This window comes from Macrosteles quadrilineatus, unplaced genomic scaffold (genome assembly GCF_028750875.1).
Source record: "Macrosteles quadrilineatus isolate MER2022 unplaced genomic scaffold, UCM_ALF_1.0 Scaffold_4__1_contigs__length_99947679, whole genome shotgun sequence".
In the NCBI taxonomy this organism is placed as follows: domain Eukaryota; kingdom Metazoa; phylum Arthropoda; class Insecta; order Hemiptera; family Cicadellidae; genus Macrosteles; species Macrosteles quadrilineatus.
In genome coordinates, this window is record NW_026542597.1 from 47871972 (window position 1) to 47895701 (window position 23730).

General features: G+C 36.8%; 1 protein-coding gene across 1 annotated transcript in view; it reads right to left on the bottom strand.

Annotated features, from left to right (window-relative positions):
• Positions 1-294: 294 nt before the first annotated feature.
• Positions 295-23730, bottom strand: part of LOC128992907 (uncharacterized) — an 83584-nt gene continuing 60148 nt past the window's right edge. Inside the window, exons 27-35 of the mRNA XM_054416652.1 lie at positions 23462-23591; positions 22202-22385; positions 21318-21461; positions 20834-21045; positions 20387-20469; positions 14397-14495; positions 11935-12132; positions 3319-3548; positions 295-1162 (exon numbers count right to left, since the gene is read on the bottom strand). Of these exons, the coding sequence (XP_054272627.1) occupies positions 407-1162; positions 3319-3548; positions 11935-12132; positions 14397-14495; positions 20387-20469; positions 20834-21045; positions 21318-21461; positions 22202-22385; positions 23462-23591 (2036 nt within the window). The 3' untranslated portion in view covers positions 295-406. The remainder of the gene's footprint in view (positions 1163-3318; positions 3549-11934; positions 12133-14396; positions 14496-20386; positions 20470-20833; positions 21046-21317; positions 21462-22201; positions 22386-23461; positions 23592-23730) is intronic.

Genomic DNA, 23730 nt, shown 5'->3' on the forward strand with positions numbered 1-23730 from the left:
GCCGCTAAGGCTCTTCCTCACTCGTCACAAGTATATTTTTCCCCTGGTGTGTACCTACATTCTAGAGCTAAAAGCGTTTGGTCATCCCATAAGCAAGTTTTCCTCTGCACCTTACTTCTCTATTAAACAAATTATTTATTAATCATTGAAGCACTAACACTCATACTAAAAAACTACCCATTGCAGGAAGGGAAAATCAGCTAGATAAATAATATGTTTTTCCGCCTATTTATTTTACATGGAAAGCTAATATAAAAGAATAATCTTTTGTCCATCAATCGATCCATAAAAAAACATTTTTAATACAATTATTTATATTTACCATACATTCATTACTGAAAAACATTATACATAATATATGACAAAATATATTTCAGTTAGCTTACTCATATAGAATTGAGTTAATTTAATAATACCTATTTCTATCACGGCTTAAACATCTTTTTGACCTCTCTATGACAAACAGAACAAAATTGAAGCTGTCGGAGTCTTTAGGATTATAGGCTTTAGCAATCCTACTAAAATACAGATACAAAACTATAAATAGCGTGCGAACAAAGAACATTCCTACTACTCTTAACAAAACAAAAATTCGTACATTTAGATTTTCCAAAAGACTAGGGTTTAAAAACAATGTCATTTTAGTTGTTAAACTCAGTTCTTTTGTCCTAAAATAGTTTTGGCAATCCAGGAAATATTGTAGTCTCTTGAAAATGAAAAGCAATAATAGGAGGTGTAGGGCCAGCCAAAACAATACTGTAAGAGATATAATGAAAGCGTAGTAAGCATTCAAAAACCTTCTTCCTCCCCGCATACACATGAAGGCGCGACTGATTGCGAAACACAGGAGTAAAGAAAGTATTATCTGCAGAAAACTGAAAGTCCCTATAAATCTGTCAAAGTCAAAGTAATCGTTTTCTTCACTTTTCATGAATTTCTCAGAGTATTTAATGGATGTGGTGTGATGGACACACCAAGTTATAACAGCCAGAAATGCGAGGAACACGTTGATCACTCGAGTGATGTTGTTTAAGTTTTTCAGGTAGTCTATGAGTCCCAAACGGTTTATCAGGTAGCCACTGCGGAACACATAGTAAACTGCGGCGAATAAGAATAAAAATTCCCACACACCGATCAGTATGATTCTGGAAACGGGGATTGTCTGCAACAAACCACGTTAAATTAGAGATGCATTTTTGATAGTTCACACTGTGTAAATCAAAGGTAGGTATCTAAGAATCTAGCTTAATGTAATCTTGTCTGTATTCCAAAGAGGTCGAAGTAATTTTTTCCTAAAGCTATCATTTATTCATTTGTTATCAGTAAAAAAATTATATGCTCATATAAACACTAGCAGAGTACCCGTCCTTCGTACGGGATTGGCATATAAGTATAAAAGGCTTATTGCAGTTATACTCAAGCATTGCGTTTGCAATGGGGGAGGACACAATTTGATCAAATTTGCTTCTTTAAATTTACGATATACTATAGTATTACGCATCTATCATAGCCATAATATTCTACCACTTCACCTAAACAATAGAGAAAAATAAATTGTTAAAGATTCGCAAAATATCACACAAGATTAATGAAATTAAAAACATAAAAGTAATTAATTGTAAACAATCCTACTATGACAGTTCTCATTGCATATCATAGTTTTTTGTTGTTGCTTAGTTCAAATTAACTGTTTCCATAAATGCAACAAAAGTAATAATGCTGCACCCTGTTGGTAAATCTTATAACTTTTAATGCTTTTGCATACCATAGAATTAACTTTTTAAGTTGAAACAGCTGACTATTGTCGGGACCACGTAAGTTTGCAGTTGGTAGCAGCCAATCACAAGACAAGTCTAGTGCGACGTTGCCACATCGCCCATTGACAACACTTATTAAATATACAAAGCAATATTTTCAAATCAGCTGGTATTATTAGATTTGGCAACACGGCACGGTTCTTATTGGTTCATTCAAAACCATATGGTAAATAGGCTCCTCCCTCAACTGCAAACTTATGTGGCCCCGACAATAAATTCTTTTATTCCCTTTAAATATGAATACTCATAAGGTTAACATGGGGAACCACAGAGCCACTGGGGCGTAGCCAGAAAGGATTTTTGGGATAAGAATATGCCTATATGTTAATCGGGGATTCTAGCTATAATCATGCCAAATTTCAGCCCAATCCGTCCAGTAGTTAATGCGTGATTGAACTTCAAACAAACAAACAAACAAACAAACAAATAAACAAACAAACACACAAACTTTCACGTTTATAATGTCACTGGGTACAGTTATGAATCATCAAACAGCTGGTGACTTGAATCAGGATCAGACCAGGGCTAATCTTCTGATCATCAAGCTAACATTATCAGGTAGGTACAGATTGGGGGGGGGGGGGGAGAATCACTTTGGGATGGGTAACTTCCGGGAGTTCTGGAAAATGTTGAATAATTAGGAGTAAAAAAGTATCAATCGATGCTCCAAAACTATAAAAATAATTTAAGTTAATGTGAGATGAGCGAATTTTGAAATAAAAACACACAATCGAATTTTTGGGTTATGGTCAATAGTCCTAAAAATGTTATCAATTAAATCAATTGGCTGGAAATAGAGCGCTCCTAGAGATATTTTTACTGTCTTTGGACAGTTTGCGATACAAACCTTGTGCTTGGGCTACCTAATGTAAACAAGATAGACAATTGACGAGGGAAGTGTAGGGCGTTGTGACGTTATATATCTGGAATGTTTGATTTGAATTTATAAAATGATAGAATCATTATGTTTTATTGTATTTATAAAATCAAAATGAAAAAAAATTTATGCTCTAGTTTATTTTAGTGGAAGATTACTGTATAAATATTTACACTTCATCTTGCCAAGGGGGGCAGCCCCCCCCCCCTTGAATACACCCCTCAATTCTTCATTAGAAGTTAATTTTAGGCAATGTGAAGGTTTATTTGAATCTAGGGCTATTTGTGGATATTTTCTTGTATGATGAGTAAGAGTCAAAGTAAAAAACTGAAGTTTTATTGTTTTGGAATCTGGAATCTCTGATCCTATCATATGAGAAAGTAACTTTAACCACCTAAAAACATACGCCTCTCTTGTTTTGTTACAGTTCCCGTTAATTTTCTAAAATTTTATGAATTTTTTCACCTGAGGATTCCATATTCCAAAATGTTTTTATAGCTGTGTGTTTTACTCTCGATATAAAATGACAGTCTAAGTCCCTTCAACAACATGACCACTCAGCTACCCAGGTATTTATACTTTGATGTCAGGTATAGTATAAAGTGTAAGTTGAGAAATATTTACCGTAATGGTGGCATACATGGAGCCGTCCACGTAGTACTCAAAGAGGGTTGTGATCTGTGTGAACGTCTGTTCATTAACGTTGTACACAGTGGTAGACAGAAAACATGCCCTCGTATACCAGTCTTGCCAAAGGTTCTCCCGTAGTTCAGCCAGTGTTCTTTGGGCTTCTTGCAGGGTTGGGCCGAGATATGTCCCGTAACCACTAACATCGTATAATCTTCCGTGAGCACCTGTGTCATGATGTTATTGGTACAGCTGGGAATAACTTAGCTACCGTACATCAGTATCACACAAATTAAAATAAAGACTTCACTAAATAAATAATCAAAATATTCAATAGAATCAATTATTTTATATTTAAATGGGCAATAGGCAAGACCTGATTAATGCCTAAGTGATCTACAGCATTGTTACCCTGGCTTTGGAGAGAGCCCCTTAGATTAATGGTTCAATCTCTGTTTCGGTTGTGCAGCTTGCCTGTCTTTGTCAGACCTTGGTGTAAGGGACAATAAAAGGTAAATGCCTCAGGTGGAAGTTTGCTGGATGGCTAAATTCTTTACTTCAACTGATCAAGTATTTTGCTTGCATGTTTCATAAGAATTTGACATTTTTGTGTTCCAATGTTAAGTGGAATTTTGCAATGCCAGAGTACCTAATTGAAAGTTATAAATCAGGAATAAATAAACATTTTAAATTACCTTTAACATGTTGCATTAATGATATTTACCACAGATTTAATGCTAGTGCTTTTACTTTAAATATACAGGGTGGCGCAGATGGATCGGGTGGTTTTAAAATACTGGTTAAACTGTCAACATTAAAGGTATTGGAGTGAAATAAAGTGCAAAACGTGTAGTTACAATGGAAGTTTATTTACAAAAAATTAGTTAAGTTGGTTTTTAAAAATTACATGCATCAAATGCCTTCCTTCTAGAGCGACGCGTTCTTGGAGTCGGTCCTTGAGGTTCCGCATTGCTCGCTCAAGCACATTACCAGGAATTTATGTGATTTCGTTGTGAATTGCAGCCTTCAGCTCCTGAAGCATGGGTCTACATGAACAAACCCCGGAGGGGCGATGTCTACTTGTACCGGCGTCTAGTTGTACCTGCTGCATTTTGGTGACAGGCGTCTAGTTGTACCCCGTCCAAAGCTGTAGAGACAACTTGACGATGGTGCGGACGTCTAGTTGTCTCTACGTCTAGTTGTCTCTACGTCTAGTTGTACCTCTTAAAAATCTACAGGTACAACTAGTCGGGAACGTCACCGTCTACTTGTACCTCATACGTCTGCGTCTACTTGTACCTACGACTACTTGTACCTACGACTACTTGTACCTACGACTACTTGTACCTACGACTACTTGTACCTACGACTAGTTGTACCTACGCCTACTCGTACCTACGTCTAGTTGTACCTGCGGCTAGTTGTATCTCCCCCTCAACTTGTCACCGGTTTAAGAGATTAATTTTATTTCTTTAAAAATCATACAATCTTACAACAATTTATTATAAACAACTTGCTACAAAAGCCAGGAAAATTTGGCTTGTCTGCAGCTCATTGAGAAACCCCTGTTCTTGACAACAACGTACTTGTGTCACTTGGTCAGTCCTTTTCCATATTACACTTTGGTTTTCCTTATTTCTTGTCAAGATCTGCTATCATTGTTTTTTCCACTTAAACTCTACTTCTTAGGTTTATACACAAAACTTTTATCATCTGACCACCAAACCCCACCAAATTTCGATTTAAAAGACACAGCAGACATAGCTCAGCACGATAATTCACCAACTTCTATGACCACTGCTCAAGACGAACTGACATCTTGCATATCTGGCATTTACTTATACCTACGGGAGGGATGGGGGTGAGATGTATTTCCACGAAACGTCCCCGGCGCCGGGAATGCAGTGTATGGCATATGTTTCTTTTCCATCTACCTTTCAGTAAACTAAGACAATTGTAAAACTGGAGCCTTATAGGCCCCTATTAGCCGTGAGCAACATGTGGCGCAGCTAGTGGAGCCGCCGGTGTCGGACGTGTAGAGGGGCATGGAGTCAAATGGTGCCTATTAGCCGCAGGGAGACCGGCGGCTCCACCGGCGGCTCCACTAGCTGCGCCACATGTTGCTCACGGCTAATAGGGGCCTTACAGGGAGGGCTGGAACTGCACTCACGGTCAGTCCCTGGTCCTAATCCAACTACGGAACTGCACTCACGATCACTTTGAGCCTTTCTGGAGGTACTGGAACTGCACTCACGGTCAGTTTTTAATTAGCCTATATCACATTGTGCAACACCATGATTGAATTGATTAAAACTTATTAAATTAGTTGAAATATATTGAAAAGTTTTGATTAAATTAATCTAAACGTCAAAAAATAAACTTACTACTGACATTGTAAAAAATACACATATATATGTGCACAGAAAATTCTAGCATAGTATTTACGATAACATGATAGGCTATATTCTTATTATAACGAAGCTTCTTTTGTAAAGGTTAGGTTAGGTTAGGTTAGGTTAGGTTAGGTTAGTTATTGTTGTATTTATTGGGACAGACACTAAAACGTGTATTAAATATAAGTATTGGATAAAGTAAGACAGAGGACGGAATAAACAGATGACTAAGGGGCTAGCGAAGCGTTCAGCCGTGAAAGACCGATTTTTGACCGTGAGTGCAGTTCCAAATGGCTTAGGCGGGCTACCCTTCCAACCCTTGTAAATTCCTTTAACCGTGAGTGCAGTTAGTTGTCAGCCGTACGCAGTCTTCGCTAAACTCCAGCTGTACGCAAATTTCACTGTACGCAAACTTCGCGACACCACTTGGTAGAGGTGTCCAAAGAAAGGTATGTATTGGTCTGTAGATGAGTTATCAAAAGAAAAACTAAGCAAAATCCCTTAGGACTCTGCCCTAGAAGCCTTTAAAGATCCCTCCACAGAGTTGTTTACATTTTGGCCATATGAATCATACTTTTTAATGAAACAGCTGTTTATTTTTAAATTGTATTTCAAACAACGGAGTTAATGTTATTTTCTTATTTTAAAATTGTTTTTCTTATTTTTCAGCCATGTTTTGCAATGTAACATTCCATTACGAAATCAGTGCAAAATCCTTTTATCACAGCAATTCATAAATTATTTCTTATTGAACTATCATATATCTATTGTACTGGATGGTGTCTGCCTTTTTCACCACTTTTGCCTACATTTTATCATATTATTCTACACATATCAAATATTTATGTACAAATATCTGCTCTTATCATGTCCAATAAAATCCAAACATAGAAACATTGCCTAAAATGGTACCTATCTTGACAAATTATTTGCACCTGCCTATATTACGAACTTTGGCGCACTGGGTTGGTAACATTATTGAAAATAACACGACATGTTGGCTGTAAGATATGGTACAGAGAGAAAATACTATTTATGCAGCTACTGTCATGCCAGAAAGGTCATATTCCATTTAAACTAGATCACATAATCCTTTATAAAATACGTTGATTAACAATATTTAAACGTCAATGTATACGTAACAGCCAATTTACAGTATTTTTTTTTTTTGGAAATGTCCCATTGCTATGTCATTTGCATTATTTGCTGCCAATAAAGTCAAAAGGCCGTATGAAATAGGAGGCCCCTAACAGTTCAAGAATAAAATCCAACTTCACTTCAAGTATTACACTACACCTAACATTCCGTAGAGAGATTATATTGACAACTTTATGTTATTGATAAGGCTGAGACAACTAACTGACATCCCCCATGTCAAGAAATTCCAGCTTCAACAGTAACCTCAAAATAAATTTCTCAAAAGTAAGCTAGAGGGTGCATTCGTTGGCACAGAAGTAAGATATGAACTGACGCGACGTGACGAAGGAAAAATCAAACTTACACTGTAACGGATATACCTCCCTTTGAATATGTCTTCCCAAAAAAAGTTTTCTTTTCAAATAAAATCATATTACACTGATGAAATCACGGAAGTGTTTAACTACAAAAGATCCACCAATACGATTTTAATACTATTTAAAGGTTCTTCAAAAGGAAGAGATACCAGATGACATACTAATAATAACTCCGATGACGTACGGTAAGGGGAATATTTTATTCATTGAATTATCAACCGAATTTGGCGACTAACGCAATTAATATCAATATTGTTTTTACACTTATTATTCTTTAAACAATGCTAAATGCTCAAAATATGTAGCCTATATTTTATCCAATTTAACGCAGTTAGGTGAATTAACGTAATCCTTGAAAGTAACCGTCGATTTCGACAAGTTTCACCTAGTTACTATTAAATAGTATTAGTTAATATACCGATGTTCACATGACCGGATGAGTCATCAGCTCTATCCCTAGTCCGTCGGTCATTATCCCTCGAGGCACCGGCCGATGGACCAGGGAACAGCTATGATTTACACTATCGCCCTCTACTACGACATTTTTTTTAGGTAAACATTCCAACGCTCGTGATGACATCGAACACTCATGCATATTTGTATATAGGCCTAGCCAGTCCAAAACCTGAATACACTGTAGGTATGAATCAGACCGCTTATATCATAAACAACTAAATATTAAGGCTAGTTTCCTAACCAGAGAACACACAAGAATGGCACTTTACAAGACTTTTTATACCAAGCCTTCATAAACTAAGAGTATTTCATAAGTTACGTTGCCTGTGTAGATTTAGACTTAAAATCAGTATAAAATCAGTAATGGATTGAAAATCTAAGTGTTATTTACGTTTTGTTTGCACTATAATGTAGTGTACCTGTTTCTCGAAATCGACTAATTTTTAAGCTATGTGTATTACCAGGAATTATTTCAAAACTAATAAATAAATAACGTCTTTGTTGGCCAGCGTACATCAGATTATAGATCTGTTTTACATTAAAACTTTTGTCATTCAAGGAGTTTAAAATACTCAACTAAAAGCTTATGTTATTAATAAAAAAAATCACACTGTTCATAACAGTTTGATATAATCAACATTTTTTTTGAAAATGTTTAATACTGTGAGTGAAAGAGTTTTTTTTTTAGCAACTACCACAGTACTACGTAAAATCAAAACAATATTTAGGTTGATTGGAGGCCAATCACTTTCTCGCAACTACGCGATAGAGGTCTGACCCAACACCCCAATAACTGGAATGGATTGTTGTGAAAGGAAACTCTAAGAATTTGCAAATGAAGTCCATTCTGAGTAACGTGTGGGGATTAACGGGACATTCTGTACGCTGTTTACAAAATATTTCCTTTGCCTTTCCAAGTACTGAATCTATATGGTTTTGCTTATATTAAACAATAAGTCAAATACGTTGTAGCAGATGTCTTTAGCTGCATTTTACAACAGGTATTTCGTTCACCTTTCTCAGAAATAGCTGTAATGGCGTGTTCCTGAATCAACAATAAGGTATATTGTGTTATTGTCCTAATAAACACGAGAGACATTCGCCTTCTTTATGGTCGAATTATATAAATAACATTGAACTGATTAATTTAACAAATGATCATTGTTAATTTATTGTAACAATTAGGCTATTTATGTACTGTACATTTATGTTTTATGTTTTACATTTATGTTTTATATGTTTGTTTTGTGCTGTATTTATGTTTTAGTATATATATATATATACTGTTTAAATATTTATTTATTCAATCAATGTCCTGACTAATCAATACACAACCTAAACTATATTAAATAGAGATTTGATCATATTGTCATAGCATCTCTTTATAAGAAATCTGTCCGGAGTATGTGCAATTTTGGTTTATTAAACTTATTGGTAAATTGGTGTAAGATTGTTTTAGGTTTATTCGTAATCCGGACGCATACGAAGTTGAAGCTTTTGCTTTGGTATTAACAGTCAAGTAAAATAAATAAATAATTAAAATAAATAAATAATTAAATAATCTTATAAATTTAAGAAAATGGGTTATTCGTTTGGCTCTGCTACCCGACCATTTTTATTATTGAGGTCTCAAATTAAAGGTATGCACGCACAGATTTGCCATCAAGCATCGGCGTATATTTTTCTATTATCTCACTCGGCTTATACGTAAACGAAATTGCTCCCCATGTTTTTCTTATGGGAGTTAAATTTGGTTTTCATGATTTTCTTCGTTAGGCTAAACAAATCATGTTAACAATTTAATTTTTGAGTTGTTCTAATTCTTATAACGTAGTTTTCTAAAGTTATCTGTTGTGGCTGCCTAGAAATAATCGGACGTTTGTTTCTCCTTTGAAAATGTATTGATAATTATAGTAGTGGTAGTTAATTATGTTACAAGACTATGACAAATTGCCAATTATTGAGTCAACTTGGTCCCCACGCAAAGGCTTCGCATATGTAGGCTCTGTCGATTTTCAGAAATTACGTTCATTCTGTATCTATTATTCTTTTGTTATGAATTGCTTTTGATTTTATTTATTTGATTTAATTTTACCATGGTATTTTTCCGGACAAACTCCATTAAAAATATAGCTCGGTTCGAGGTAAATTTAACAACTTAAAACTAATTCATTCAACAATAGTTTACCTGAAAACTATTTTACTAATATTTGTTTAAAGTTTTACAGAATACACTTACACATTATGCTATTGTATGTTTTTATTTATACATGATATAGGTACTTACAACAAAACTTGTGAATTTTTGTGTTTATTTATACATTTATTGTATGGCAACAACGTAAACTTAAGGATAGGAGCGAGTGTATGCAATTCCAAGATAGAGTTTAGTATTCACCGATCCTACGATAGTTTAAGAGTATATTTCGACTTTTTAAGGGCCGAAAATGACTTTTTTCAGCTCGGGATCATTTTTAAGTTCGAGACGAAGATGAAATCGGTCCGTGGTACGATTGCTGTTTTTCACCAAAATATACAAAACTGAGAAAATATATCAATAATGTAGGCAAGCATGTTTTTTTACAACCTTTTTATCAGCTCGTGAACATTACACAGAAAATATCCGCATATCGGTGGAAATGTATTTTCCTGTCGATCTACAGAATGCCTTTATAAATTAAAATAGGCTAAAAAGACATAAAAAAAGAATTACAAATGTTTAAAACTAACATGGGTTTAACGGGTTGCTATGCTGGTGACGAAATAACAACTAATTATGAAAATAAAATCAAAACAAATGGAACATATTCCAATCACATTTATTATTTACAGTGTATGTTAAATGGAGAAGTATGTGTAGTACATTGCATAGTTTTTGTCGAGTTTTCAACCGCTGGACCTCAACTTCATTGTACACTTCATTGTTCATTGATCACTGGGAAATCCATTGTAAACTATAAGATATGCACACTAATCAATGCAAATACTTTAAGGTTATGTGAAAAAATATTTAAAGGAATCAGCAAAAATAGTAATACATAATTGCTGGGCAGCGGTCTATTGCAATTCATTAGGGATATACTGCTTGTATATTTAATGATATATATAAATGTTTTAATTAAATAAGCGATTTTCTGTACTAGGGCTGGGAAATTTTAATCACAACTATAGCTGCCATTTCGACCCTGGACAGCAATGCGTAGCTTTCAGCCTCCAATTAACGTCTGTAAAACTACTAAAACAACGTACTGCGGTGAAAAATATTTGCCAATCATACTCAATCGACTCGGAACACTGCAGTTCCTGATTTAATTAAGGGTATTATTAAAAAGTACTCGTGCAGTAATCAATTAAACAGGGTAACGAATTGGAGGATAGATACAACTAGACTATAAGGACGCAAAATACGCGTAGGTACAACTAGACGTAGGGACTACTAGACGGAGGGACCACTAGTCGTAGAGACTACTAGTCGTAGGGACTACTAGTCGTAGGGACAACTGGTCGCATCCGTACAAGCTAGGTGATACTACTTGTCGGTGGGATACACGTCTAGTTGTACCTACGTCTACTTGTACCTACGTCTAGTTGTACCTCCTAAAAATCTGCAGGTACAACTAGTCGGGTGAGCCACCGTCTACTTGTCCCTCCGTCTAGTTGTACCTACGACTAGTTGTCCCTAGGCCTCGAGGTACAAGTAGTCGGAGGGACAACGAGACGGAGGGACAACGAGACGCGGTCCCACCCCGGACCATTCAGGAGCTGAAGGCTGCAATTCACAACGAAATCACATCAATTCCTGGTGATGTGCTTGAGCGAGCAATGCGGAACCTCAAGGACCGACTCCAAGAACGCGTCGCTCGAGAAGGAAGGCATTTGATGCATGTAATTTTTAAAAACCAACTTAAATAATTTTTTGTAAATAAACTTCCATTGTAACTACACGTTTTGAACTTTATTTCAATCCAATACCTTTAAAATTGACAGTTTAACAAGTATTTTAAAACCACCCGATCCATCTGCGCCACCCTGTATATATTTTTTTTATTGGCATTTACGTTGAAACAAAATCATAAAACAGTGTATCCAGAGAGCTTGTGTACATCATTGATTATTACAGTTTGCTTTGATTCTCACCCATGCTGTAAAATTGTCCATATCCGTGGGTAACAAATCAAAATCGGAACAGTTGTTAAACAAATAAACAATGCCTATACAAAATAACCAATGTATATGTTGTAAAAAATTACCATAAAACCGTTCGTTTGTCCACCAGAAGATAGTTGATCTCTCTCTGTACTCCCAAGGTGAGTCAACTTTGGTTGTATCCAAGTATGTAGCAGGGACCCATTTTTCTCCATAGACATTTTTGTCTTTGTTTCGCAAACTCCATTTCAGCAGACAGTTCTTGGTTTTATTTGTGGAGAAATACACATTTCTGCATGCATCTGTAAAGTCATCAAATATATAATGGATCTTTTTCTGCACAACCCACTAATTTGGTATTCATGATTGTTGAGCATTTCTAACTCCATGTGTTAGAGTTGTTGATCTGTCAGCAATTATTTTAGGACATAGGGAAATACAGTATTCAAGTTAGGGGTTAGTGTTGATTAACGTGTTGGTGAAAGAATTAACATAACCCTGGGTGTCAAATTTACAGTTTATATTTTTTTAAGAGGGACAAACAGACACAGTATGTATTTTTTCATTAGTATCTGTCACTTTGTTTAGTGTCAGGATTTCACTCAAACAGTTCTGATTGCTTAAATCTTGGTATCACTTAATACAAAATCGTATCAAGATAGAGATTTAATACAAAGCCATGGTAGCTCATTGGTAGCATGTCTTGGACTTATAAGCAAGACATTACTGATCCCAGACCAGCCACTTACACTTATCTTATAATTGTGCTGTGGTTTCGCCTGACTTGCCATGTAACTTATACCGGTACTTAACTGTCTATAAATCACCAACGAATCAGCACTCAAGGGTGCTTAACTGATCATACACCAGACCATTGACAGCTTATTGTTTCACAACGACTACTATGCATTTTTAATTTCTGACTTTTAGAATTATTACCCTAAGTGACCAGTTATAATTTTTGTAGTTTAGATTTCAACATTTTATGTTTTTTTTTATTGATAGCAAAATTAACTTTACGCCACACTACACTATTTTGACGAACTTCCCACGCAAGGATTTAGTCCAGAAAACAGCTGTTTGCCGCCAGCTTATTCAAATGGGGTTTCATTGCGTAATACTGTTCTTCAATGAGTTTCACCGGACACCAATCAGCTGATTATACTGTATTTAGGTGGCAATGATTGGTTATAAACAAAAACATAACCTCTCTTAGAGGTTATGACTAGTGATTTTCAGTCCTTTAGTTGGTGGAAATATATAAGGATTTGTACAGATTTAGTAGTATGGCGTAAACTATCGTACGTCACTCGTCCAAAATGTGTTTACCGGACTCGTATGGTAATCCCGTACTCGACTTCGTCTCGCACGGGAACGACCACACTCGTCCGGCAAACACTTATTTTCAGGACTAGTAACGTAATATACTATTCCTTCAAGATGGACATGAAAATGAAAATACCATATGTTTAAGGTGAATAAATATAACAACACTAGCAGAATACCCGTTCTTCATACAAGGTTGGCATGAGTATGAAATGCTTATTGCAGTTATACTCGTGCTTTGTGTTTGCAATGGGGGTGGATAAGGTTTGAGAAAATTTGGTTCTTTATATTCTATACAAGAGGTTAAGTTACCTTGATTCTGTCCAAGTAATCCTTAAGTCGTCATTAGTGCGACCGGTTTCGATGTCTATGGCATCATTGTCAAGCTGAACGTAAAATCGCTCCTAGGAGGTCGTCATGAGTCTTGAAAAACACGTAACACATAACACGTACACAAACAAAAAACGATAAAATGCATGGCCACACAACTAATTTACAACTCGGCGGCGGGTACAGGGTGTAGGTAGATCTAGACTTATAAGCTAGACTATGAGTCTAGACCTACACCCTCCTAGGAGCGATTTTACGTTCAGCTTGACAATAATGCCATAGACATCGAAACCGGTCGCAATAATGACGGCTAAAGGATTACTTGGACAGAATCAAGGTAACTTAACCTCTTGTATAGAATTCATGAAGTAATCCGGAAGGCAATACACAAGATGAAGTTCTTTATATTTACGGTATGCTAGAGTATGACACATCTACCATAGCCATAATGTCCTACCACTGTAACTAAAAACAATGGAAAAAAGTATTCGAACAATATCATAAATTATATATTAAATTAAACACATAAACATAACTGTAGACAATCCTACTTTGACAGTTCTCAGTGTGTATCACAGCTTTTTAATGCTGCTTACTTCAAATTAGCTGCTATGATAATGGCAAACGAATAATAGTGCTGCACCCTGTTGGCAAATCAGCTGACAAAATTATTTAATTATTTTAAAATGTTAATAAGGTTAACATGGGAAACTCTAGAGCCCCTGGGGCGGAGCCTGAAAGGATTTTTGAGGTAAGAATATGCCTATATGTTAATTGGGAATGTGAGCTATCGCCATGCTAAATTTTAGCCCAATCCGACTAGTTAATGCGTTATTGAACTTCAAACAAACAAACACAAAAAACTTTCACGTTTATAATATAGTATGATTAGTATGATATGATGACTTACAAGGTACAACCCTAACTTGCCGAATGAGTGGTTTGCTTATTGCCTTGTGAAGTCCATCTTCTATCCAGTAACGTCGGATACCTTCTGGTTCAGTTCCATCTGTACAAAAGATTTATGAATAAAAAACCTGTTTCAGCATAAATACATCTGAAACTTGACAAAAATATCGAACTAATCCTTTTCATATAGTAAAATTTAAAAGTATGTAGCCTGTAGGTGTTAATACAGAATACAGAATACAGAATACAGAGTACTTTATTCATGAGCATCAAGCACAGAATGGTGTCAATACATTTTTTTTTTTTTTTTACATGAAAAGATTTTTAGTGTAACCGTAGATGGGGTCTTGCACGGGCCGTAAACTCCTCAAGGCTGTAGATTGGGTAGTCAGCAAGCCAATTCCGAATTCGCCTTCTCAACGTTGTAGGTGAGCCCTCTTTGACAATCTGGGGAAGAAGGTTGAAGAACCTCGCTCCAGCATACGAAGGCTTCTTCGAGAAGAGTGATGTTCTGTGGGAGGGCAGATGGAAGTCCTCGTTGTGCCTCGTATCATAACTGTGGAAGGCAACATGCTTCGACGAAGAGACCTTAATTGTGTAGGAAATTGCCTCCAAGATGTAGATCGAGACTGCGGTGAGTATGCGTAAGCTACGGAAGGTTTCTCTGCAGCTTTCTCTTGGTTGAAGACCGACCATTATTCGCATTGCTTCTTTCTGGAGCACCAAAACTCGATCCAGGTTTTCTTGTGATGATCCACCCCAAAAGATGATCCCGTACCTGAGGTGGGATTCAAACAAAGCATGGTAGCATGTTCGTATAGTTTCGGAGGTACTGACGGATCGAACCCTCCTTAAAGCAAATTTCGCAGAGCTTAGTTTTAGGCAGAGTGCGTCAACGTGTTGATTCCAAGTAAGTTTTTGGTCTAAAACGACTCCCAAATGCTTGGTAAAAGTGCACGTTTGGATGTTAGGAGGGCCAGAGACTTGGTTTTGTAGTCTTCCTATGATGAGCTGGGTAGTTTTATCTTCGTTGAAGACCAAATCATTGTTATCACAGTAGTCCTGAGCCAGGTTTAGGGCGATGAAACTATCCACTTCTAATTCTTCTGCTGTCTTCTTGCAGGTCAACAGGACGGTGTCGTCAGCAAACATTACCGCTTTACAGAACGTATTAACATGGCTTGGGAAATCAGCCATAAACAAGGCGAAAAGCACCGGTCCCAAGACCGAGCCTTGTGGAACACCTCTATTTATTTTTAGCGGTTTGGATTGAACTGCTGTTGTTGTTCCATCGATGGTTTGTCTCAGCTCCACGATCTGTGCTCGGCCGCTTAAGTAACTTGAAAACCAGTTGATTGCTGTTCCTGCAATGCCGAGAAGTTCCAGCTTGCTCAGTATCAAGCTGTGGTCAAGGCAGTCGAATGCTTTGCTTAGGTCAAGGTAGGTGCTAATGGTTGTGTTCCCAGCATCCAAGTTGTCAATGATGTGCTCAATAATTTCCCCGAGAGCAGTCACTGTTGAGCGACCTGGGATGAATCCATGCTGCTCGCTGAGCTTGATGTCATTTTGATGAAGATGATCCCGAAGTCTATTCAACACAACTCTCTCCAAGACTTTAGAGAATGTAGAGACGAGTGAAATCGGCCTATAGTTCTTGATTTCATCCTTATTTCCTTTTTTGTAGAGTGGGTAGACTTTAGAGATTTTCATCTTTGATGGAAACACACCTTGAGCTAGTGATTTGTTGATCAGGGCAGCTAAGGGAGTGAGAAGTTCCTTCTCGCAGAATTTCATGATTCTTGATGAGATGTCATCCACTCCTGCTGAAGAAGACACTTTGGTTGCTCGAATAATTTTGCTAATTTCTTCCAAGGTTGTTGGAGCAAATGTCTGAAGTGGTTCTTTTAAGGTGGTGGGAATATTGCTGGCTGTTAATGTTTTAGTCAGATTTTTGTTACGCAGAGTTTCATCAGCAATAGTGGCAAAGTGTGTGTTGAAAAGTTCTGCTATTATATAAATGCTGTTTACTGTGTCGTTGGCTGTTTTCAGAGACCATATAGTATCCTTGGATCTATTTGATGAATTTATTTCTGAGTTGATTATTGACCAAATTGCTTTATTTTTGTTTGACGATTTGGAGATGAGCTTCTCATTTTCTTTTTTTCTAAGGGTCCTAAGCTTGAGGTCATATATTTTTTTCTTCTGAGCGGAGTCAACTTTATCATCTAGTCTACCAGTCAATATGAACTTTTCCCTTGCTTCGGTGAAGGCCCTTTTATATTCATTTACTTCATCGTCGTAAAGGACAGCTTTTGGTTTAGAAGGCTTTCTTCTGGATGTCTTGTATGGACAAGAAAGGTCGAGAATGGAAGTCAATAGACAGATGAATTTGGTGTAGGATGCATCTGCATACTCTTCCTGCAAAACTTCGTCCCAAGTTTGGATGGACAAATTTTCTCTGAAGTCCAGCATGTTGTTCTGATTGTAATGTCGCCGGGTACAGATGGTTTCCGCATGTTTCCCTAGAGGGAAAAGTATATTAATAAGTTGCCCAGTGTGGTCAGACAGATGTGCGTGAACCACTTCAGCACTTATTAGATCTGGATCAAGGCTAGAGCAAACATAGTCAATTGAGGTAGCTGATGTGCTAGTTATTCTAGTTGCGGGAATACGCAGTCTGTGGATGTTGAATGACGTCAACATCTCATTAAGCGCCGATCTCTCTCTTGACTCTACCAAGGAGTCTACGTTGAAGTCTCCAACAATGCAGATTCCGCTGTTTGCAGAAGGAAGTGCGTCGAGGGTGCTGGCTAGCGACATTAGTGCATCCTCAAGTGGTGCGTCGGGGGGTCGATAAGTACCCAGAATAAAAATGCTCCCACCTGCCTTGAGGTCAACTTTTATTCCTGTTAGTTCGCAGATTAGCTCTCTGCTGAAATGATCTATATCGGCACTTACTGTATGATTTCCAAGTAAATTATGGCAGTATATAGCAACACCACCCTTTTTATGATTTGTTCGGCAGTATGATGTGAGCAGATTATAGTTGGCAAGACTAACGTTCCCAATGCAGTCGCGACTGAGCCCGTGTTCTGTGACTACAACTATGTCTGGTTTGTGAATATCTAGTAGGTGGTTTAAGCGTTCGATCTTGTTTGCTATGCGGTCTACGTTCTGGTGAAAGATAGTTACTTTTTGAGAGACGAGTTGATTATTAATCTTCCTTTTTGCTTGAATCTCACCCTGTCTTCCGGGTTTGGGGCATAGGCTAAAAAATGCTTCTCAACGTAGTCTTTTGGAGCGGAGTCTTCTTTGATTTCATTTGAGATTACAGTTGTTGTCGATTTGGGGTCGAGAGGGTTTTCATAGTCTGTATTGTTTTTCTTGAAACTATCAGCAAGCTTTAGATACCTATGGAAAAAGTCATCCACACTTTCGTCATTGTTCCGTATCACTGCAAACATTGGTGGGTTTAAAGGCTTGGGCTTTACGTTCGGGAGTGTGACATGTTTTTCAGGACTGGTTGTTACAATTGGTAGAGCTGATTCTTTAGATAATTTTTTTGTTGCCTTGTTTGGAACGTTTATTGCTGTGCCAGACGTGCAAGAAACTTCCAGGGTGGACACCCTGCATTCAAGTGACCTGATTTTGCTCAATAAGATAGTTGTATCTGTATTCATGTCGTCACTAAGGTTTGTTGTTGGCTTATCGTCGACTGAGTGTATAGAAATCAGCGACTTGTCATTATGATAGCTTTTAAGCTGCTTTTCTGGAGTAGATTTCGCTAGCCTGGTGTCTTTTAGCCGTCGTATTTGTGTTTTGAGGTCTGTTATCAGTATCTCTTGATCAGTGTCATGTTCCTCGAAGCGATGCTGTAGCTCATTGTATTGTTGCCTTTCCTTAGCTAGCTGTTTTAGGAGAGAGTTATATGATTCAGTCAAGGTTGCCTTGTGGGTATGTAAACTGTTTATTTGGTGGTCATTTTCCTCATTCAAGGCGAGTAAGCTCATTATTTTTTGTTGTAGGATTCCATTTTCTTTTTTCAACTCTATATTTTCATTCAGTAGCGATGTCCCTATTTCAGCGGCCAGGGCGAGGTCATTCTCAGTACTGGTCTCTTCGTTGTTTTCAAGGTCAGATTGTCGGGCTTGTAAAACGCTGATTACATTGTTCCCTAGGTACACACATTCAGTAACTTACTGTGTATCTCATTGAGTAAAATTTGATCGTAAAAATCGGTTACAAATACTCTTGACGCAATTAATTTTCTCCGGATCTCACCACCGAACCGGCTGCTACAGACGACAGCAGACGAAGTTAAAGTTGTCTGACTACTACATGGTCAGATCATACTACCCATTATTTAAATTTAACACTAAGATACTAATATTTATCTTCTATATAATTATTAATTATTGAATCAGATTTGAAATCAGCAAAGAAAAGACAAAATACCCAATAGTTGGCCGACACTTACAAGATTTTGATGTGGAACACTCCTTACAAGTTGGAGACTATAAATTTAAAAGGACTGCAGAGTTTAAGTAGCCTACTTAGGACAAGCTACCATAGAACAAGAAAATAAAGAAGAAGAGATAAACACCAGATTATTACTGGGGAATAAATGCTTTTGGGCCCTTGAATCACTGCTAAAAAGTAGACTTTTGTCAAAAAGAACCAAATCAAAACTCTATAAAACTATAATACAGCCAATAGCACTCTACGGATCTGAAACCTGGACATTGAAGATGAACAATGAAAAGAAAATAACTTTTTTTGAAAATAAAATACTAAGAACTATCTACGGTCCCATCAACAAAAATGGGGTGTAGATGAACAGAAAAACCAAAGAATTAAGGGAAATCCATAAAGACCCAGACATAATAGCACAAATAAAAAGTAGGATACTGAGATGGACTGGTCATGTGAAGAGAAGAAAAGAAGATTCTACGCTAAGAATTGTGACAGAAAATCTCCCTGGGGGAAGACAAGTTCGACTAAGAAGGCAGAACCAGGTTCTAAGAAAGCTAAGGGCAGAGACAGAATGGATGGAAGACAGAGAAAAGTGGCGACTTGTTGTAGGTGAGGCCAAAAACCTATTGAGGTTTGAGTGGCCACATAGGTAAGGTAAGGTATATAATTATTATAACAGGTTACGTACCTTGACGTCCACAATTCCTTAGTCGGTATTCGTTGACTATAGTTTCGACTACTGCGTAGTCATTATCAAAACGGAACGTTAAAATATTACATTCGTTGAATGTCGTCAGATCTTAAATACATTGAACACACAAACAAACATAACACGAACACGGTAGACATTTAACATAATTTGCCGGCCGGCACACGTCACTGAAGTTCAGTGACGTGTGCCGGCCGGCAAATTATGTTAAATGTCTACCGTGTTCGTGTTATGTTTGTTTGTGTGTTCAATGTATTTAAGATCTGACGACATTCAACGAATGTAATATTTTAACGTTCCGTTTTGATAATGACTACGCAGTAGTCGAAACTATAGTCAACGAATACCGACTAAGGAATTGTGGACGTCAAGGTACGTAACCTGTTATAATTGATTACCAATTCCGGAAGGCTTCAACATGAATAAATATAATTATTGAACATTTTTTGGTTATGTTATCAAGTCATCAAGACAGAAATATACAGGGTGGTGCAAAAAAAATGAAACCCAAAAATAAATTATTACAAGTTTACTAAAACAATGCTTACAATTACTTCTAAACCATGTTCTATATGTTGTCCTTCGTTAGTAACAACATATATTCCATTGGGTCCATGATCTTGCTGGCCATCTCCATTTAGATGATTGATCATTGTTGCAATATTCAGGAAATAGCTCTTAGCGTTTGGGTTACACTATCCAGTACTTTTTTGCTAAAGAAACAAAGAATTAGCAATCACTACTAACAATAAGTACTCCGTAGAATGTTTTCAGTAATAATAAACATATGTACACAATATATTACTCACTTCCACTTGACAATAACTGTTTGTTGTACCACCACAAGTCAAACAGAACTTCAACAAAAGTAAACTCCATGTAGTTTTCAACCCTGAAAACATTTTTTTTTCATTCAATAACACATTTTGATTTCATAATTAACATTTTGCATCAATACTGCAATCCGCCAAAAAGAGTAAAAATCAGGGTACTAACAAACCCAAAGTGAGCTACAAGTAAAATTGTCAGATACGGTAATAATTTTATATTAACTCTAAAGAAGATTAAAATAATTTCCTAAACAAGCATCAGTATCGAGAGTCCATCTCTAGTTTTCAATTTTTAGAAAGTATTTTTTCATAAGTGTTTTTTAATCTTAAGCCACTCAAGCTCCAATTAGTGACATTGAAAAGCTAGCCCAGAATCTAAAACCTAAATTATGAAATGCACTATGTATTGAGGCATGGCATACTCACATAGACACATTTTTTATTTCGTTAATATTTGAGATGTCAAACTCCCTTCTGTGAACGTGTGAGAACACCTTGTGTAGGTGGTTCACTCCATGATAGTGAGATATCCACAGTCGATATATCACTGTGCTCACTATGGTGACGTAGATCACAGCATTCACAAAGTCAATCAGGTTCCACCACTTGCGTCTTATCTTCTTCCTCTTCAGCAAAGACTGTAAACACAGTTTTATAAAAAACTAAAGATAGACCCATCTAGTCTTAATATAGTTGACAAAGAAAAGAGAAAATCGTTAGGACAAACAAAGGAAACACATATCAAAGATTGAGTTTATTTTTATCAGAAATATAAGTACCTATCTTAATTCACACTTAAAGTAAGTCTGTTGGAGCTCAACGGGAGAGATGTTCGTATGCCTTGAGCGGCGAAGTTGGATTCAATTCTGTTTATACAGTATAATAATTTGAAGAATATGTGTTCAATTACCCCTCTGGCAGACACAGTAAGTGGTGCGTACATTGGATGACTTCTTTTCGCCAGAAGGATGTTTAAATAATCCACTTCATTTTTCGGACGAGCAAGTATGGCATCTTCCAATGCTATCCCATGAAGGTCCACTTTAGTAGAAGTCTGAAGGTAAAAAAACATGGTTGATTATTGACCCTTTATCATTTTACTACATTACTTTACTTACTGCAACTAATCAATGTACTATGACTTGTACATACTGTAACTTTTGGTTGTACAAAAAAATCAATGTACTGTTTGAAAAATCTGATTAGGATTATAAAACGCCAACAGTGAAATCAGCTGATTTAGCAATCGAGAATGAATAAAGTAGGAATGAGCTATTTTGTGCACTGCTTACAGATGTGGCGTGATCATTACTAGGCGGAAATAGCAATTTGTGTATTAAGAGTGCAAAGTATGTCATTGCCGCTTGAAAATTGTTGATGGTCACCCAATGCTTTAGCTGAGTGCGATCATACATTTCGAGATCGGCAATCACCGTTTGTGCTCGTAATATACACAAGGATTTTCCTACCACCATAATTAAATTTAAATAACACACATATTAACTTTTTAGATAAAATGTTATTTAGGTTATGTTATTTGCTTATCGGTTGTTAACATACTGGATCCATGGCTGTGGTTGGTGTATTATGGCAATGTGATCAATTCCATGCAGAGGTAGGAAATACTAACTAATGGATCATAGTAGAGTAGATAAAATATGCTTTATATTGTCCATAATCATTGACAAAGTATTTAACAGAAAATTTCTTGTAGAATATAATGCTTTTAAATCCTTATTAACTATTAGTGTCTCAAATTATTTTAGGAACAACTGTTTAGTTTCCAAAACCAACCTGAAAAGCCATAGACAAAAGTATGGCCATGGTTATGATCCTGCCCGGGCCCATGATGAAGATGTCCATTCCTATGGACATGACCACGGCCGTCAGCCACTTCTGGCTCTGGATCAGCCCCAGCTTGAGTCCATACAGCATGACCAGGTATGCGGCAAAGACCATGATTGTAATGCAAGACACCCTTGGAAAACAAATCGTACACTTAACATTAAAAAAGTATTCTTACAATTGCAGAAAAAAGTGGTTCTAAGAAAATAACTCTCCTCGCATTAAATATATATTATTATTCATATCTATTTTCTAGGTAGAGACTTATGTCACACTAAACCACGTTGTAAAGGCATATGTTCCTGAGGGCCTAGTCCAGTTTTGCCCCTTACCCCCTCTAAATTTTGCATTAGTGATCGAAAGTGTTGTCAAATTAAAATATTCACTGATAGATAGGTGTCTCCTAAAATATTTCCTAAATAGTGTTTATTAAAACTGTATTTACGTCTAACTTCCTAATTTTTATTTACTTACACATCTTTTTCCACATTGAATAAATAATAGAACTTACTAAAAATTATATTCTATGCAACAAAGCATTCTTTACCTTACATAGATGACTTTCAGTATCATGACATTATAGTTTGATATACAAACATTGACTAGGCCTACTTGGTCACACCGATATATGATAAGGACATTCTCGACTAAATCACCTGACTGTGAGTGTGAGCAATGTGACTATGCTACAGGTTGTCACTGTTGTGGCAGCCACCCTTTCTACTACAGTAGACTCCCTCTTATGCGGACTCCTCGGGACCGAGGCCAGTCCAGATAACGGGTTAAAACGGACTGTTTACTTTGATATTTGACTTAATTTTAGGAGAGCATTGTATTTAGACACGTGATCACTGGTCTCAAATCTTTCCCACGAGAACAGTCGTTTCAGTACTGCCCACTTCCTGGCGATCTAGTCCGGTTAAACCAATGTTCTGATAAAAATTGTCCGGTTAAAGATATGTCATTTCTGCCGAGTGCAGTCCGGTTAAACCGATGTTCGGTTAAAAGTTGTCCGGATAAGATGGAGTCTACTGTGCTAGACAACATAGGTTGTCTTAGCAACCAGTTTGTAAGTCTACTACTGAACAACAATAGGTTGTAATTGCAACCTGCTCAATTACTATTGGACGACAGCTTATTTACCACCCCCACTACTAGAAGACAACTCATAGACACCATTAGTTAGCATGCAAAAATAACAATATTTACCAGGCTAATGTGTACCAAATCTTCCTTTTTTGTATCCTCCTCTCTCCTTCCCACAGATATACCGGGGCCAAGGGAGGTCCTCTGAGGAACTTAGATACATATCGGACGTAGTTCTGGTAAAACGATTTATCTGTGAAAATTATGTTATTTTATATCCAAGCAGTACTGATGAAAAACAAATAGAAAAGGTTAAGCAATAAGCTCTCTTTTTATTCCATTGTGTAGATAACAAGAAAAACTTTAATTGAGAAATAGTACTATGGTTGATT